The 18392-nt window shown below is 57.3% G+C and overlaps 2 protein-coding genes across 2 annotated transcripts; one reads left to right on the top strand and one right to left on the bottom strand.

Moving 5' to 3' along the window:
• The first annotated feature begins 1889 nt into the window (after positions 1-1889).
• On the top strand, positions 1890-3680 carry LOC125337751 (keratin, type II cytoskeletal 8-like). The gene is made up of 4 exons (XM_048327821.1): positions 1890-2073; positions 2497-2620; positions 2794-3127; positions 3389-3680. The coding sequence occupies exons 2-4, from the start codon at positions 2528-2530 to the stop codon at positions 3571-3573; spliced, it is 612 nt and encodes a 203-aa protein (XP_048183778.1). The 5' UTR covers positions 1890-2073; positions 2497-2527; the 3' UTR covers positions 3574-3680.
• Positions 3681-6019: 2339 nt separating this feature from the next.
• Positions 6020-16579, bottom strand: LOC125337745 (keratin, type II cytoskeletal cochleal). The gene is made up of 9 exons (XM_048327811.1): positions 15766-16579; positions 14834-15042; positions 12335-12395; positions 11613-11708; positions 10767-10931; positions 10187-10312; positions 8607-8827; positions 8062-8096; positions 6020-7186 (listed from the first exon to the last, which is right to left on the bottom strand). Exons 1-9 carry the CDS (start codon positions 16150-16152, stop codon positions 6999-7001), a joined length of 1488 nt encoding a protein of 495 aa, XP_048183768.1. The 5' UTR covers positions 16153-16579; the 3' UTR covers positions 6020-6998.
• Positions 16580-18392: the final 1813 nt, after the last annotated feature.

The raw sequence follows: 18392 nt of genomic DNA, 5'->3' as shown, positions 1-18392 counted from the left end.
CCCAAATTTGTTGCAGAGCTGGTTTCAGGAATTTCTTTGCTTTTTTGTGCATTTCCACACAGGTGCCACCAAACAAAAGCTGCTGAATTGGGAAACGCTGCCAGGTGTGCCAAGAGCAGGAACGTGTCCCACTGCTGGGGCATCAGCACTGGCTTCCACAAGCACTTCACCATGGGATACCTGGGAAAGGACCCACAGGGATCATCCAGTCCAACCCCTGGCCCTGCACAGACACCCCAAAATCCCACTCCATGCCCAAGGGCATTGTCCAGACATTCCTCGAGCTGTGGCAGCCTCGGGGCTGTGCCCATTCCCTGGGGAGCCTGTTCAGTGCCCAACCGCCCTGATCTCCAGGCTGACCCTCCCCTGGCACAGCTCCAGCCGCTCCCTGGGTCCTGTCCCTGGTCCCTGGAGCAGAGATGGGAGCTGTCCCTTGGGATGAAGCCACTGTGCCCGATGAGTCTCCCCTCAGTCTCCTCTTCCCCAGCTGGGCAAACCAAGTGACCTCAGCTGCTCCTCATGTGGGTCCTCCAGACCCTTCACCATCATCTTCACAATCCTCATCCCATTTCCCATTTTCCTTTCTGGGATTCAGGTTTGGATCCTGGAGCAGCAGAAGTAGGTGCTGGAGACCAAGTGGAGCTTCCTGCAGAGTCACAAGGGGATGCTCAGGGCTTGTATCTGGAATTTGAGGGAGAAACTGGGAGCCCTCAGGAACAGCAGAGCCCAGTTACAAACAGGCCTGAGAGCAGCAAAGCAGGGTTTGGAAATCAACAGGAAAATGTGAGTAAAAACCGGAAAAATGCAAGTTCAGGGCTCAAAATGTTGCTTGAAATTTGTTAACAGGCAGAAACACAGGATTTTTAGGGTAGTAAATGGTTCCCAGAGAACTTGTAGGTGGAGATGAAGTAGATTCACCTCCAGTAGATTCCACGGTGGAGTGAAGAAGATGGAAAGATCTCCCAGGATCTCAGTACAGAAAGCAACATCCATATTTAAAGATACATGGAGGAAGCAGAATATCCCTGTTCCACATTTGCTTTCTCACCTTCCTGACTCAGAAATTCAGATTTCCAAGTGTTCAGCAGCTATTTGAGGTCTCACAAAAGTAGTTCTGCTGCAGAAACCTCTCTGAAAACACATTTGTTTTCCCATGAGCTACAAAACGAGCGAAGTATCCCAAAACACTGTCTGGGGAGAGGGAAAAAAATCAGCTTCATTTGTTTCACTTGTGGCCTGAAGGAACTCAGAGAAAGAGGGAATTGTGCTGAACTCCAGCAAAACCTCCCATTTTCCCACACAGGTCCAGGGATGAGCAGAGCCTGCGGACACATGCCCAGGAGGAGCTACTTGTCCTGTGGAAGGTGAGCGAGGGACTCACTGGCTGAACTTTCCCCTCCTGGTTCGGGTTTTTGGGTGGTTGTGGCGACTTCTTTCCCTGAGGCAGCACAGGAAACAAGTACAAGCAGAAGCTGGGTTTGCTCAAACTCCAGACCCCAAATCCCAGGAGCTGGAGCGTGGTCACGGCACCGACCCTGAGGGCAGCCCCGAGTCTGCTCTCCCTCCAGAATTCCTCTTTCCATCCCCAGTGTGTCTCCAGGACACAGAGAGAGTTCTCTTGGACAAAGCCGGGCTGGAAGCCAAGGGGGGAAGGCTGAAAGAAGAGGGTGAATTCCTGAGAATGTTCTACAAAGAGGTGAGCGGCTTCGCCAGGGCTCCAGCAGTAATTCCCATTTCCCAGCTGGATTTAGAAGCAGATTATCCTGGGGGAACAGGGCGTGACCCAGGGCTCACGGGTGATTCATTGTGAAACCATCACCGCAAAGGGGGACCTGGCTGGATGGTGGGGGAGGCACCAGTTTGGGGCTGGACTGGGTGCGCAGCACGAGCAGCCCATGTCCCCACCAGGAGCTCCACCGGCTGCAGGCCCAGATCCCGGACACGTCTGTGGTCCTGCAGAGGGGCAACAGCCGAGATCCACACCTGGATGGAACCATCGAGGACATGAGGGCTCGGCACAGGGACATCGCCTGCAGGAGCTGGGCACGAGCCCTGGCCCGGCAGGAAAACAAGGTGAGAACACCTGGAAAGGGTGGGGTGGGGCCCAGCTCTCCTCAGAACAACTTCAACCCCACAGAAACACCCCCATCCTCCCTGATCTGCTCTGGTTTAACTCAAGATGTCTTTTGGGCTATGCAACAGCACCTTTTGAGCTGTTTTGTCCATGAGACAAAGAACAGCCTTAAGCAGAGGGAGGGAAGATTTAGATGGGATATTGGGCAGGAATTCCTCCCATTCCACACCTGTGAGGGTGGGGAGGCCCTGGAATGGATTTCCCAGAGCAGCTGTGGCTGTCCCTGGATCCCTGGCAGTGCCCAAGGCCAGGCTGGACATTGGGGCTTGGAGCAGCCTGGGGCAGTGGGAGGTGCCCCTGCCATGGCAGGGTGGGGACAGGATGAGCTTCCAACCCAAACCATTCCATGATCGTGATTTGAGTTGGAGGAGCTCAGTCGTCACAGGCAGAAACATGGAGAGCTTGAGAGAGGCGAAATCCAGGACAGCTGAGCTGGCACAGATGGTCCAGAGACTGGAGGGAGAAATCAGGATCACCAAGGGCCAGGTGAGCACAGCCATGTGTGGGAATTGCTGCTCCTGAGAATTCCACAGCCATCGCTCCTGGTGCTGGAGCAACTTGTAAAGGCTCTTCAGGAGCTGCTGCTGCACTCAGGGCTGACACAGCCCCACTCCTGCCATCCCTGATGGCCAGGACCGGCCGTGTCCCATTCCATGCAGAGTGCCGAGCTTGGGGCCGCCGCGGCCAACACGGAGCAGTTTGGGGAAAGCACCGTCATGGATGCAAAGGACAAACTCTCCGAGCTGGAAGCGGCTCTGGAAAAGGCCGAGGCTGACCTGGCTCTGCAGCTCTGTGAGTTCCGGGAGCTGAGGAACCTCAAGCTGGCCCTGGCCATGGAGATTGTCACCTTCAGCGAGCTGCTGGAGGGCGCAGAGAGCAGACAGGGGACAGGACTCCAGGACTCCTCAGCTGCTTCCGTTCCGTGGGCTGGGAGGGAAAACTCCTGCACAGAGCAGTCCCAGAGCTGTGAATCCACCAGGCAGTCCTGCACAGGTCAGCTCATCCCATCCCAACAGAGCTGCAAACGCACCCCAGGAGCCAATCCTGCTGTCCCGACCGTGCAATACAGGATCAGGCTCCCACTGGAGGCCAAAGGGGTTGGAATTTTCAGACAATAACGGGACCCTGTTCCCACTGCTCCTTGGGGAAGGTGCATTCCCATCAACACCTGTAAGCTGGAGGATTCACCTACCAAAATCCGCCTCTTCTCCAAGGAATTTCCTAAGCTGGATTCCTTTTCTCTGCCTTTTGCAGCCACTTTCCACTCCCAGCGAGGTCTCTCCTACGTCCCAAAGGTTTGGAATTTGGATTTGGAAGTGCCCCAGGATCAGCACCCAGAAATTCCCACTGGACCAGCAGGGCTGGGGTTGGAGCAGTGGAATCTGAGCAGCAGGAGCAGCAGCAGCTCCCACGGGAAGGGTGTCCAGGAAGAACTGTAGCTCATGGCAGTGCTGGGAACAAAGCCCCACATTTCCCATTGCATGGAGACACAAAAGGGTCTTTTCCATGCTCAAGATTTTTGTTATTTCTTCTGGGGAATCCAGTAGAAAGAAAGGCTAAAATCCCTCGTCACTCCCATTAAAACCAGATCCTTCAGTGTAGTTCCCTTGTCCTTCCATTCCCACAAGAGCAGGGATTGCAATGAGGTGGGAGGGAGGGGAGGCAGCTCCTTGTCCCAGGACCTGACCCGGTCCTGCTCAGCTCATTGGGGTGATCCCCCAGCAAAGGCATCCCAACCCCCATCCCATCCCATCCCAACCCAACCCACCCCATCCCATCCCACCCCATCCCACCCCATCCCACCCCACCCCATCCCAACCCAACCCACCCCATCCCATCCCACCCCACCCCATCCCACCCCATCCCACCCCATCCCATCCCACCCTATCCCATCCCATCCCATCCCATCCCAACCCACCCCACCCCATCCCACCCCAGCCCATTCCACTCACCTCTTCCCAGGATGAGGACAAGAGCACCAGATCCCACCATCTCCAGCAAGAGGCTGGGAAAGGTCCTCTCCTTGCGGTGCTGCCCTTTATAACCTCACCCAGCCAATCAGGCTTCCCAGGATGGGAGTTTCCCCCTTCCCACACCTCACTCTCCCCTGCTCAGGGGAGCTGAGCCCAGGCCCTGCTGCTTTCAGGCCATTTCATTCCTTTGAAGCATCAGATGAAAGTGTCAGCCAGGACTTGATGATCTTTAACAATTCCCTGAGTCAACCTTGGAGCAGGGTTCCCAATCTCCCATCCATCCCTGCCCTCAGGAAGCCATTCCCTGTGTCCTGTCCCTCCATCCCTTGTCCCCAGTCCCTCCCCAGCTCTCCTGGAGCCCCTTTAGGCCCTGCAAGGGGCTCTGAGCTCTCCCCAGAGTGAGGTGAACGCCCCCAGCTCCCCCAGCCTGGCTCCAGAGGGGCTCCAGCCCTGGAGCAGCTCCGGGGCCTCCTCCGGATCTCTGCAGCAGCTCCAGGTCCTCCCTGTGCTGGGCCCCAGGGCTGGGGCAGCTCTGCAGGTGGGGTCTCACCTGAGCACAGGGGCAGAGGGGCAGAACCCCCCCTCCCCCCTGCCCACGCTGGGGCTCAGCCCAGGCTCGGGGGTCTCTGGGCTGGGGCAGGTCCAGCTCTCAGCCCCGGCACCCCCAGCTCCTTCTCCCAGGGCTGCTCCATCTGCTCATCCCCCTGGATCCATCCCGGGGGCTGCCCTGGCCCAGGAGCAGCCCCTGCCCTCGGCCCTGTTAAACCTCGGGAGATCCCCACAGGGCCCTGCTCCAGCTTTTCCCGGTCCCTCAGGATGGCCCCGTCCTTCAGGGGTGTCCCTGACCCTCAGCTCGGTGTCACCTGCGCAGGTCCCTCAGGATGGCCCCGTCCTTCAGGGGTGTCCCCGACCCTCAGCTCGGTGTCACCTGCGCAGGTCCCTCAGGGTGGCCCTGTCCTTTAGGGGTGTCACCTGCAGCCCCCCAGACCAACCGCCCTTCCCAGGTCCTGGCACCCAAAAATTCAAGGAGCAGCACTGGAGCCCTTGGGAATCCCTGGTAACGCGCAGAGACCACAATTCCCCCCACAAGTACCCAAAACCACACAGTTCCTGCCCAAGCGTCCCAAAGCCACCCAAAGGATGACAATCGGTGGCACCTTCTCCCCAAACTGGCTCAGAACAGATCAGGTGGGGGGTGCTGGGCCGTGGGGGGCTGGGTGAGAGGCAGTGGCAGAATCCGTCAAGGATTCATCCCATCCCAGAGGAATCAGCATTCCCAAGTGACCCCAAAGCCTCTGGCCCCAGCTCCACAGAGCTGCGGCTCCAGCCAGGGTTTGTCCCCCCTGGGCTGGGAGAGGCACAACCTGCCCTGGGATGGGCCCAGCTCCCCCGGAGCCCCACAAGGAATTGTGTCCTTGTTCCGGATGACCCAGATCCCCTCTCCCAGCTCCAAGGAGGCTCAAACATTCCCATGAGGGAGCCGGGGCTGGGAGAGGGACACAGGATCGTGGCAAAGCTGGAAACAAAGCTCCCCACATTTCCCTGGGACACAAAAGGGTCTTCTCCAAGCTCAGGATTTTTGTTGGTTTTTTCCAGGGAATCCAGGAGCAAGAAGGGCTAAAATCCCTCTCCTCCCTCCCATTAAAACCAGATTCCATTTCAGACCTGAGCTCAAACCACGACTGAGAAAACTCCCCCCGTCCCTCTGCCCAGACTTCAGGCAGGCAAAATCCAGCCCGGAATGAGCTGTGCAGCAGCAAACCCCAAACCCCAAACCCCAAACTGTGCCCAGGGCCTGCTCCAGGTGACAGAGTTGGGGCGGGCTCCAGACACGACAGGAAGTGATCCCTGGATATTTTCCAGAGCTCCTGAGCATCCAGGGCAGCACGAAGAACTTGGCTAAGACTGGACATGCAGCTAAAAGGGAAACTTTATTAAAGGACTCATGAGAGACACAAAAAGCATAAAAATCCAACCCAAACCACACTGCCAGGACAGGGCTGAACATCAGCACAACAACTGGGAGCAGGTCCTTGGAGTTATTGCCCTAAAAACTCTTCCTACTGCAGTAACAATTTCCCTGGCATGTTGAAGACCCATTTTGGCAGGAACAAGGAGTTTTTGGAATGGGGCATCAACTGAACCCTCACTGCAGGAGACTCCAGATATCACTAAATACCCTTAAACAGGGGGTGGTAAACAGAGACACCCAAAAATAGGGAATTGATCTCCCATTTCAGTGGGACACGTGGAATTTGAAGCAGTTTTAGATCCCTCAAGCTTTGGGCTTCATTTAAGGAGAGGGAAAGGGTGGGGGAGGTTCTTGAGGAGTTATTTTGCTACAAACAGCTGGGAATCAATCTGTCAGTGCTGCCTTTGGTCAGAAACAGCTCCAGTCAGAGGAGAATGTTGAACCCCCACCCTGAGCCCATCTCCACAGAAAATAAGGGCAGACCCAAACCTGTTTTCTTCCTGGTATATTTAAAAAACCCAACCCAGGGTGAGCCCTCGGTGGGGGCTGAGGAGCCTGAGGGATTGGAGTCTTCCAAATCCTGTCAGGAGGGAGAGAATCTTCTGGTCTTTTGCAGAAACGTGGGATTTGCCTTTCCAAGGGTGAAATCCAGCCCGGAGCAGGGGGGTACCAAGCACAAGGGTAACAGCAGGGATACCCCACCTGCATCCCGGGATAAATTTCACCCCTTCAGGCTTGATCCTGCTCCCAGAGGAATGGTTCAACTCCAGGAGTGCAGGATCAAGCCCAGGCAGGGCAAGGGCAGGGCCTCAGCACTGCAGGAGTTTTGCAGCCAATTCATCCTACAAAAGGCACCAAGACTTTTTTTCCATCGTTTCCCTCTCTCGGGTGCTGGGAGTGCCGAGCTCCATCCTTGGAGTTACTTCCTGACACTTCTCCGGCTGGACGAGGTGGTGGTGATGGTGTAGGACTTGGAGGAGCCTCCAGAGGAGAATCCAAGCGCCCCGCTGCCCATTCCCGATCCCAGGCTGAGGCCGCCTCCGATCCCTCCTCCCAGGAGTGCGCTGGAGCTGGAATATCCGCCCCCGCCACTGGAGCTGACCATGGCTGGGATGGGAGAGGAGCAAAGGGAACGTGAGCACCTGGAACCTGCACCCAGCTGGGCACGCTCAGGAAAGGCTCCCATGGGATCATGGAACGGTTTGGGGGTGAAGGGACCCTAAAGCCCATCAGAGCCACCCCTGCCATGGGCAGGGACACCTCCCACCATCCCAGGCTGCTCCAAGTGCCATCCAGCCTGCCCTTGGGCAGTTCCAGGGATGGGGCATCCTCTTGGATGTCTTGGAAATCCATTCCAGGGCTTCCCCACCCTCACAGGGAAGAATTTCTTCCCAATATCCCATCTAAACCTCCCCTTTTTCAGTTTAAAGTCCTTCCTTCTTGTCTTCCCACTCCATCACCCAACCTGGCTCAGGATCCCCTGAGCTTGGAGAACACATGGAGAACCCCTAGAAAATCCATGGAGAATCCCATTTCACAAACACCCTCAGCTCATCTCCTGGTGCCCCAAAGCTGTGGGAACGTGGTTCCCCACTTCCCAGCAGGAATTAAGTGGCTGGAAATCGGAGCCGCTGGTTTGGAGCATCCCTGAGAGAGCAGCTCCTGCCCAGGTGAGGATCCAACACTTTCCAAGCTGCACAAACACCCTCTGCCATCACCAATTCCCAAGGCAGGGAATGCATTTCCCAGCAGTGCTTTTCTATCCGTGTCCAAATGGGGGAAAGGAAGATCAGCGCTGCCCCAAGCGCAATTCCGCCCGGATGAGTCGGGGCTGAGCTCGGGATGGAGCCCCAGCACCACCCCCAGCTTCAGGGTGCTCCCACTAAGGAGGGGCTGAACTGGGTGAACTGGGGCACACTGAGCCCCCTTTTCCATGGGTTTAGAATGAGGTGGAACCGCTACAAACAACAAAATCCACTCACAGATGTTGACGTTGCCAACTCCATCCCCAGCCAACCTGTTGGAAAAGACGAAGGGAAAAGGAGGGATCAGACCCAGCTTTCCTTGGGCCCCGGGGTTCAGAAGAAGGCAAAGGCTGGGATTTACTACTCCAGCTGTACCTAATCCCAGGAAGAGCCCTGGGCCCCCAGGCTTTGTCCAGCCCTGCATTGACCAGCTCTGTTATCCCCACGGCGGGGAGGACAGAGCACAGAAGTTCTGTCCTAACTCCACAGGGATTTCCACTTGGAAATGTTCTGCCATAGCACAAAACATGATGGAAACCAACTTTTTCCTTCTTTGCTTATTTTCCCTGGGTTTTTTTCCTCAGAATTTGCCAGTTTGGCTCTTCAGCCAAAGCATTTCCAGGACCAGAACTCAGTTTTTCAAAGGTTTCCTTGCCTGCATTTCCTTGTGGAGATGGGAATTGGGCTCTCACAGAGTCCCCAGGCAAAGGCAGCAAAGGGCTGGATCCTTCCTGGGGGGAACACAGGGAATCTTTGCTCACCACCACCCCACCCATCCTCACCTGCTCTCCTCGCCCTCCAGCAGCTTCCTGTAGGTCGCGATCTCGATGTCCAGGGCCAGCTTGACGTTCATGAGCTCCTGGTATTCCCGGAGCTGCCGGGCCATGTCAGCCTTGGCTTTCTGCAGAGCGGCCTCCAGTTCCTCCAGCTTGGCCCTGGCGTCCTTGAGGGCCAACTCCCCGCGCTCCTCGGCCTCGGCCACGGCCGCCTCCAGCTTCGCTCGCTGCGGGGATGGAGCGGCCACGTCAGGGGGCTCCTGATCCCTGGAGGAGGATCCTGCACCCCAAACCTCTGGCTCTGCTGCCCAGCCCCCCTTCGTGGATCTGGAGCCCAACTGGATCCCTGGGACTTCATCCCTGCCTGGCTTTTTGGGCACTGGATGGAGATGGAAACTCATCTCCTTCCAGGTCTCCCAGAAGGAAGACCAGGTTTCTGTCCACTGGCTACGCTTTTTTCAGGTGATCCTCAGCTTCCCAGTCCCCCACATCCCACAGATCCCTTGGGGTTCACCAAAGCTCAGGTTTTCTCTCCCGATTTCCCTGGAGCTTGTTGAGAGCCGGGCAGTCTCCGGCCAACTGAGATGTGGGTGGGTGTGGACTGGAGCACACCTGGAGCTACCGAACACCCAGACCCAGCCCAAGACCAGCCCTGTGGGGCCCCAGGGAGCCCCCATCTGTGCCCCCACAGCTCCCAAGCCGCCGTGCTTGGCAGGAAGGGCTCCAAAGAGGCTTTGTGCTCCCATCCATTGTCCACGGGAGCTGCTGCCGGGCAGCTCTTGGCTTCTGCCAGAGCCTCCCTGCCCTGAAACCAAATATTCCGGGATGAATCACTGGGCTTATCTGGAGCACTGGGAGCTCCAGGCCAGGCCTGAGCCACGGCCCTGATAAAGCAATAAAACCCCAGTGAAAGCAAACAGAGCTCCCCAAATCCCTGTGTGTGCCCAAAGATGGTGTTCTCTGCTGGGCAAAGGGAGTGGACAGTGATCCCAGGAACAGCAGGGCACGAGGATTGTGCGGGGGCCCCTCTGTGTTCCAGGGGCGATTTCCACTTGTCCTCCCCCAAATCCACCTTCCTGGCAGGGTCACCCTGCTCCCAGTGCTCCTCCTCCCCAGCAGAACTGAAACCCTTCAGGACGAGCAGTGCAGCCACCCTGGAATGGTTCTTACAGACCATGGAATTGCAAAGGTTGGGAAAGATCTCCGAAATCACCGCGTTCAAGGTGTTGTGTGACACCCAGAGCCCTGACACGTTCCTAACATCACAGAAGGTCTGGATTTGGAAGGGACGCACAAGGACCATCATGGCTCGGCACATGACAGCCCTAAAAATCCCCCTAACCCCGAAATTCAACACCTGGCAGCGCTGTCCCAACGCTCCTGGAGCTCCGGCAGCCTCGGGGGCCGTGCCCATTCCCTGGGGAGCCTGGGCAGTGCCCAGCACCCTCTGGGGAAGAACCTTTCCTGATATCCAACCTAAACCTCCCCTGGCACAGCTCCAGCTGCTCCCTCAGATGCTGTCCCTGGTCCCCAGAGGGATCCCAGTTCCGGGGCTGGAGAAGGGCAGGAGAGGGGCCGCTCCTCACCTGGGCTTTGGCATTCTCGATCTCCCCCTGGAGCCTCTGGATGGCCCTGTTGATCTCTGTGATCTCGTTCTTGGTGTTCCTCAGGTCGTCCCCGTGTTTCCCGGCTGTCACCTGCAGCGCCTCATACTGGGACAGAGCAGCGGGACACAGCGTGATGGGGTCAGGATGGCAGTGAACGAACGGGATAGAGCCCCCCCCCCATGGCACAGGGGCCACAGGTGCTGACAGAGCTGGAGATCAGGGAATCATGGAATGGTTTGGGTGGGAAGGGACCTTAAAGCCCATCCAGTGCCACCCCTGCCATGGCACGGGCACCTTCCACTGCCCCAGGCTGCTCCAAGCCCCAATGTCCAGCCTGGCCTTGGACACTGCCAGGGATCCAGGGGCAGCCACAGCTGCTCTGGGAAATCCATTCCAGGCCCTCCCCACCCTCACAGGGAGGAATTCATTCCCTCTGGCAGTGGGACGCCATTCCCTGTGTCTCATCACTTCAGGCCCTCTCCAGCTCTCCTGGAGCCCCTTTAGGTGCTGCAAGGGGCTCCAAGGTCTCCCTGGAGCCTTCTCCCCTCCCAAAGCTCACCTTGCTCTGGTACCAGGACTCGGCCTCGGCGCGGCTCCGGTTGGCAATCTCCTCGTACTGCGCCTTCACCTCAGCGATGATGCTGTCCAGGTCCAGGTTTCGGCTGTTGTCCATGGACAGCACCACCGAGGTGTCGGAGATCTGGGCCTGCAGCTCGTTAAGTTCCTGCAGGAAAACCAAGCCCATTAATCAGCGAGGTTTCAGGGCCCCCCTTTTGGAAGCCAATTAAAAAGGGAAACCAAGGAGAGAAGGGAAAGGGAGGCAGATAAGAGGAATTTTATCAATATAATCATTAATTAGGAGAGAACCAACCTTGCAAAGCCCAGAGCAACAACCAACAGCAGAGCTGGAACTGCTTATCCCTGCTTTAGCTGCTTATCCCACTGTCACCCCATTCCTTAGACAACAGCCCAGCTGGCTGCAGAACCTGGAGGGGCCAAATTCCAGCACCTCTCCCAAGGATGTGTCCAGCTCAGGCAATCCCTGATCTTGCCAACAACGGGGCGGAGGAAGGAGCCTGGAACAGCCGCTTTCCTTCATTCCTCTCCCACAGCACCACCTCCCCCAGCACCAAATCCCCGCTAACCACTCGTTTTCCTTGTTTTCATACAAACAGCATCCCAAATAGAACGTCTGTCCCGTTATGTCTGCAATCCATCCACCCCACATCCCAGACAGGGAGAAGTCCGTGTGACAATCCATGGGGATTCAGAGGAATCGCTTCACTTGCAGGTTTAGTTTTGCTCATGGAAGGAAAGACTCCATGAACCCATCGCGTGTCCCACGTTCATTTTCCCAGCCAGCATTCCCTGTTCTCCCCCTCTGAAGGAGCAGAAGGGTCCTCACCGCCTCATGGAAAGCCCTCAGGAAGTTGATCTCATCCGTCAGCGCATCCACCTTGGCCTCCAGCTCCACCTTGTTCATGTAGGCAGCATCCACATCCTGGAAAAACAAGGGATAACCCACTGAGACTGGGGAGCTTGGATGTCTGAGCCCACCCAGCCTCTGGTGGCTTCCACAGGAGAGTCCCCAAACCAGCTCCGGTGTCCCAGTGACACCCCAGGGGCAACAATTCATCTCCCAGGCCACTGAACGCTGCTGGAGTGCAGGTCCTGAGAGTCCTGGGGATCCCCTGGATCCCTGTTCGTAAGTTCAGTGTCAGGTTGGACATGGAGACCTCAGGAAAGATCCCAAAGAAAGATCTGGCATCATCTCCAACACCTCTGGCATCCAACACCGCTTCCCTGCGTGTGTGGAGACCTCAGGGCCTCCCCTGAGCTGCCTTTGGCAGGTGTGGGATGGAATTCTGCCCCTCAGAGCTTCAGGAGAGCTGTAGGAAACTGCGAGTAGGGCAAAGAGCGAACTGCGAGTTGGGGAAATGGGGAGGAAGGGCTGATGATCAATCCCAGGGAAAAGCTGTGGCTGCCCCGTGCCTGGAAGTGTCCAAAGCTGGACGGGGCTTGGAGCACCCTGGGCCCACAGAAGGTGTCCCTGCAGGGGTGGGCAGGGGATGGACTTTAAGGTACCTTCCCACCCAAGCCCTCTGAGGATTCCCTGACCCACGGTACCTTCTTGAGCACCACGAACTCATTCTCGGCCGCCGTGCGCTTGTTGATCTCATCTTCGTACCTGCCAAAAAAGAGGGATTTTTGTGAAGTTAGAGCCTGGATAAAAGGAAAAACATGCCAGTGGAACGTTATCCCAGTTCTCTTCCCCATCCCTCCATTTCTTGGGAGCCAGCCCAGCAATTCCCCAAGGCCGGTGTGCCGGAGGTGCCCCAGGTCCGCTCTGGAGGAGCTGCTCCACACCACCACCACCACCTGGAGAGCATCCCCTCCCTGCCTTCCGTAACCCCGGAAATTCCTGTGCTTCAGAAGATTCCTGCTCCTCCTTCGGGGAGGGCCCAGGCTGTGCCCCCACCAACCCTTCAGGGAGCCAGTACAAAGCAGGAGAGACACAAACAGATCCCACAAACTCCTCTGGGCTGATCCCAGCACCTGCTGGAGCTGCTTCCACTCTGCACTTCCCTATTCCAGACTGCTGGGAACATTTTGCAGGTGTTGAACACACGGCACTGTCCTGAGAAGAGCCAAAGGTGATCAATTACCCTCATTCTTCTCCAAAGCCTCACCAAATTCCAGTCTTGCTGAGTCCCCTTCTTTAGGAGCTCAGCCTCAGATGAGGGGTTCACCTGAAATCTCCAAGACTTCACCTAAAGGTCTCCAGCAGATAAAAATCCCTCTCCATGGACTTAACAGGACCAGCATTGATTTGCAAACCTGGATCTTGGAGCCCACCTGGACCTGTCTGTGCACCCCCAACCAGCCCAAACCTCCAGCCCCACCCTGCTCTGGGGACCTGGAACCCAAGAGCAGAGCAGGAGGCACTTGGGCTGTTTGGGAATTGTTGTTGCCAGGTTAAGGCTCTTTATTTACATGGGCCCTGCATGGCCAGAGCTGGAATTTGCCTTCCAAAGCAGGAGCTGCTTCACCTTCCCGGCCTCCCTGCCCCTCCCTCCTGCTCCGACCTGGAATCGTGCCCGTCCACACCGGGATCAATGGACGTTGCCCCTTTGGAGGTCAGTGAGGTGCCAGTGCTATTCCAGAGGAATAAATCCCGGGAAATGACGCAGAGGCACCACCTCCGCACACGAGGGATCAGCAGAGAGAGGTAAAAACACTGAATTCTTCTGGAATGGATCATCAAATTCCTCATTTCCTGGGGTCAAGCTGGTCAATGAACTGGTAAACCATGGAATCATGGAATGATTTGGGTTTGTAGGGACCATCCCATCCCACCCCTGCCAGGGCAGGGACACCTTCTGCTATCCCAGACTGCTCCAAGCCCTGGCCTTGGGCACTGCCAGGGATCCAGGGGCAGCCACAGCTGCTCTGGGAAATCCATTGCAGGGCCTCCCCACCCTCACAGGGAGGAATTTCCTTCCTAAATCATCCAATATTGTCCTGAGACCCCTCTGGAGGCCCAGGACACTCTCAGCCCTCGGCACTGAGCCCCGTGGGCAGCACGATCCCGGCTGGCACCACACCCTCTCCCACTGCAATTCCTGAGTGAGGGGCTGGGTCTCATCCCTGGAGCCTTTCCTCCCCTAAATATCCCCTGGGAATTCCTGTGGAAACCAGACGTACGTAAAAGAGGGCACAAGCACCCCCAGAGCACATCACGGTTTAGGTTTTCCATTTATAAATGAGATTTTCTCCATATAAATGGGGAGAAGCAGGTTCTGCATTCCAGTTATTGCATCCTAATTCTGCTCCTAATTCCTGCTTCCCTTCTCTCAGCACACAGAGGGTTTGGCTTCCCATGGATCTGTAGGCTGAAGGAATAAATCCATGAGTCCATGGATTGAATCCATGGGAAATGTAACCAAGCTTTGGGGTTTCATCCCTCTGGGTGCAAACCAGCTCCTTGCAGAGATCCCAAGGCCGGCTGCGGATGAAATAACGGAGACGCAATAACCGGGCAGGGCTGGGGGAGCATCGTTCCCGAGCAGCTCCTCAGGAATCTCTGGGTGTTGCCTCTCCCTAAACACACCCTGGGATTATCAGCTCTGTTTGTTTGCAGTTCCTGCCTGATCCAGTTTGCCAGCTCCGTCCTATTCTTCCCTTCCCTTCTCAGAGGCATTTCCCGCTGGGCTGGGACAAAGGCCACCTTTCTTCTGGGGCTCCTCCCAGGTGACACTGAAAAGTCACTGAAGAATTGCAGGGCAGCTGCCCCATTCCCTGCCTAGGGAATGAGCCAGGAGCTCCTGCAGAACTCTCGGGGCTCCGGCCACCCCAAAGAGCCACGTGTGACCCTGAGGAGGCCCCAAAACACCACTTCCAACCCTGACGAGGCCCCAAAGCAAAGCCAAGGGGACGGGGGCACTGGCCCAGGCAGGAACAAGGTGCCAGAAACAACGAGCAAGAAGAATCCAGGCAGCTCCCCTGGACTAAACACCTCATTCCTGGCCAGGAAACATCTCCATCCCTGGCAGGGGAGCCGGGGACATCCGTGCCCAGCCCTGCTGGCAGCTTCACCACCCTGCCAGGGGGACACTGATACTTTACTTGGTCTTGAAGTCCTCCACAAGGTCCTGCATGTTCTTGAGCTCTCCCTCGAGGCGCCCCTTGTCCGCCAGGAGCCCGTCCAGCTGCCGCCGCAGGTTGCTGATGTAGGCCTCGAACATGGGAGCGATGTTGCTTCGCATCGTCTTCTGCTCCTGGAGGAGGCTCCACTTGGTCTCCAGCATCTTGTTCTGCTGCTCCAGGAACCGCACCTGGGAGGGAGCGCAGGGATCATTTGGGATGGTGGGAGAGAGGGGAGCTTACACTACAGGGGATGGAAGGACTGGGCTGCAGGTGGTAACCCTATCCCAGGAATTGGGGTGCTCGTGGGAAGCACCAGAGGAGGGTCATGGAGACCATGGGGAAGAGGCTGGCTGCTCTGGGACCTGGCTTGTGACCCTGAGGCTTTGGAAGAATTAAAGAAAAGCAGATTCTGCTGGGCTGACACTTGACAGAAACCGGCTCCAGATCTCAAAGCCTCCAATTGCTCCAACTCCAGGGCTGGATTCCTCACATTTTGGGGATGCCAGAGCGGGATTTACACAGGGTCAATTAGTGCAAGAGCCAGGTTGTGCAGGGCAGCATAAACACCCAGGGCAGGCCCTGGTTCCAGCTGCTCTCCGGGGACAGCTCCCTCCAGGAGCCTCTTCCTCCCCGGGTTGGGTGCTGGGGTGGGGGTGCAGAGCCTGCACCCCCATTTGGGCAATCCCAGGTGAATCAGGGCTGCAAAGGCAGCCCGAGCAGGGCAAATAGCTGTTCTGTTGGCGATGCCAGCAGGCCTTTAATACATCGAATAATAAGAATTATTTGGCTGCAGTGGGCAAATCCCACCCCGTTCTCCAGGACTGATCCTGAGCCCGTTCGTGATTCAACCAATTCTGGGTCCCAGCTGCCGTTCAGCACCCCCAGAGCTCTGAGCCAGCCCAAGTCCTCACCTTGTCAATGAAGGAGGCGAATTTGTTGTTCAGGGTCTTGATCTGCTCCTTCTCCTCCTTGCGGACCCTCTGGATGGTGGGGTCGATCTCCAGGTTCAGGGGCGTCAGGAGGCTCTGGTTGATGGTGACCTCCTGGATGCCGCCGGGGCTGAGGCTGCCCCCGAATCCCGCTCCCCCGTAGCCATAGCCCGAGCGGACGCTGAAGGAGCTGCCCCCTCCCAGGGAGACCCTCTTGCCGGCAGAGCCCAGGCTGTAGAGGCTGGCGCTGCCGAAGCCGCCGGCGCGGCCGAGGCCGGAGCTGCGGGAGGTGGACACGGAGCTGACCCGCACCTGGCTCAGGGCTGGCCCGGCGGCCGAGCGGGAGCTGAAGGTCACGGAGCGGGACATGGTGCTGCAAGGGCCGGTCGGGATCCCTCAACTCTTCCAAAGCTCAGGGAGGCTGTGCTGGAGCCCAGGGGAGTGAGAGCGCTCCCGCTGCCTCCCCTTTTATCCGTTAGAAAAGCTGGGCTTGGCCCAAGGGCAAAGCAGGGATCATTTTACTGCTCGGAGCTGGGTGTGCCTGGCTGCATTCCCACCCTCCGGCAGGAGAGGGGAAGGGCCGCGGGAAGGGACAGGACACACCTGGCGCCGTGTCCCCGCTCGGTGCCGCCCGTGGGGCGAACGCCGAGCTCTGGCCCCCGTTCCCTACGGATTCCCCGTGCCCAGACGGGGCTGTTGCAACGAGCAGGGGGGACACAGGGAACGCACACGGATTTGGAAGTGCTGCGGGCGGGTTCTCCCCTGGGCACGGCCCAAAGCTGATAAAGGGGCCCCGGCGCCAGGTCCTGCCTGTTTAATATAAACCAGAGCACTGCCCGGGCCCTGCCAGCGGCACTAGAGCCCGCCCGCCCGCCCGGGGGGATCTGTTCGCCCTTCCCTCTCCTGCTAAACCCTCAAATAAACCCTTAAAACCGAGGGGGGTAAGGAGGGTTGCATCCCACCCAACATTTAGTCCACACTCAAACGGAGACAGGAATAAAATCCTGGTTTAACGTTCTGTGTCCCTGCTTGAATTCTGGGGTTCTGTGAAGAAAAAGCAGAGAAAAAAATGGGTTTCAGGGCTTTCAGCATTTCCAAATAGTCCCAGCAAGCCTCAGCTCTTGGCTATCAGGTCGTAAATTCCCCAGGAGATTTCAAAGTCTGGCCTGAAAGTGTCACCCTTCAGCTTTTCTGTCCCCAGGACAGGGAGATAAGGCTGGCTGCAAACTCAGCCTGCTCAGAATCCACCCCTCATGCTCCGGGGGAGAGGAGAAGCCCGGCTGATACGGGAAATTCTCTTTATAAAGAGGGAAAGGGGGGAATTCGAGCCAGGAAGAGAGAGATGGGGCAGGATTCCTGCAGGATTCCTGCCAGTCCTGCACCTGGCTCAGCTCCCATCACAGGCTGGACTCGATGATCTCAGAGGTCTTTTCCAGCCTAATCGATCCTGGGATTATAAAAATAATCCACTGAGTGTAAAAGAAGTGGAGTGTTCCAGACATGCCCTGCACCTCTCCTGGGGCTGGGGGACAGGACAGGGGTCACTCTGTCCATCCACAGAGGCAGTGTCCAGCCTCACACGGACAGGCTGCTCCTGGAACAGCGCCGGGATGTCCCGAGAAAACGGGGATGGAAGCTGAGCGTGGGACCGAGGGTCAGGCAACAACTCCCACCCGGCTCCAGGTGTTACCAGGCTGGGTTCCAGCCGGGATCAGCACACAGGGACTTTTACACACCACGAGAGGCACAGGAGGAGCAGTCCGGGCAGGTGAATCAATCCAGGCAGGTGAATCCAGGCAGGTGAATCCCAACCTGAATCCCAAAGCTGCTCCCAGCAGCCTCCAGGAATCCCAGTTCGGCACTGGGGCGCTGGACTGCACCCTGCATTTGGGTGAGGGTGAGCCCATCTTCCTCCAAGCCCAACCTGCCTTCCGTGCACCACGAGCAACCCAGGTGCGATCGGAGCGCCTCATCCCCTGCCCGCTGTTCCCCGTTTTGCTCCCTTCCCCCCGCCAGGTGGATTTTCCCCGGCTGAGCCCCGGCTGAAGCCAGGTGGGGCAGGGCAGGACGTGGCCACCAGAGGTGTCCCAGGCTTTGTTGTGTTGTTGTTCCATGGCAACCCGGGATTGTTCCACAACCGCTCTGACCGGTAAATTCCTCCCAGCCCTCGTGGGTGACCCCAGGGGTTGGGGTTTGGTGGCACCGAGCTCACTTTTGACTTTTTTGGGGAGTGAATTCCCTGCCTGCCACGCTGGGAGCCACATCCCGCCTGGCCCTGCACACCCAGGACTGGCTCCGACGCTCCCAGAGCAGCCAAACTCCCACAAACGACCAATCCCTCCATGAATCCTTGGGAAAACAAACCAGGCTCACAATTCCAGCTGGAAAGTGCCAAAAAAAAAAAAATTAACAAAATCAAATATTGTCATGGAAGAGGAAAACCTTTGCAGGTGAGTGAAATTATGTGTTGGGAACGGGTTCTGGTGGGATTTCCACACCTCCTGGGTTATCCCAGGGGATCCCTCCTGCTGCCTGCCTGGACTGCCGTGTTTGGATTGAAAGTGTTTGGGAGCAGGAGCATCCACAGGTTCTGTTTGCACAGGCCCTGC

This window comes from Corvus hawaiiensis, chromosome 24, assembly GCF_020740725.1.
Source record: "Corvus hawaiiensis isolate bCorHaw1 chromosome 24, bCorHaw1.pri.cur, whole genome shotgun sequence".
NCBI lineage: Eukaryota > Metazoa > Chordata > Aves > Passeriformes > Corvidae > Corvus > Corvus hawaiiensis.
The sequence above is the reverse complement of the archived record's forward strand: the minus strand, read 5'-3'. Positions and strand labels throughout refer to the sequence as shown.

Bases quoted from the DNA above. Each gene is read 5' to 3' on its own strand.
- LOC125337751 (XM_048327821.1), top strand. From the start codon at position 2,528: ATGGAGAGCTTGAGAGAGGCGAAATCCAGGACAGCTGAGCTGGCACAG. The intron at 2,621-2,793 runs GTGAGCACAGCC...CATTCCATGCAG, and splicing joins TCAGGATCACCAAGGGCCAG to AGTGCCGAGCTTGGGGCCGC. The intron at 3,128-3,388 runs GTCAGCTCATCC...TGCCTTTTGCAG, and splicing joins CACCAGGCAGTCCTGCACAG to CCACTTTCCACTCCCAGCGA.
- LOC125337745 (XM_048327811.1), bottom strand. From the start codon at position 16,152: ATGTCCCGCTCCGTGACCTTCAGCTCCCGCTCGGCCGCCGGGCCAGCC. The intron at 11,709-12,334 runs GTACCGTGGGTC...TTGTTTTTCCAG, and splicing joins AGTTCGTGGTGCTCAAGAAG to GATGTGGATGCTGCCTACAT. The intron at 10,932-11,612 runs GTGAGGACCCTT...GTTTTCCTGCAG, and splicing joins TGAGGGCTTTCCATGAGGCG to GAACTTAACGAGCTGCAGGC.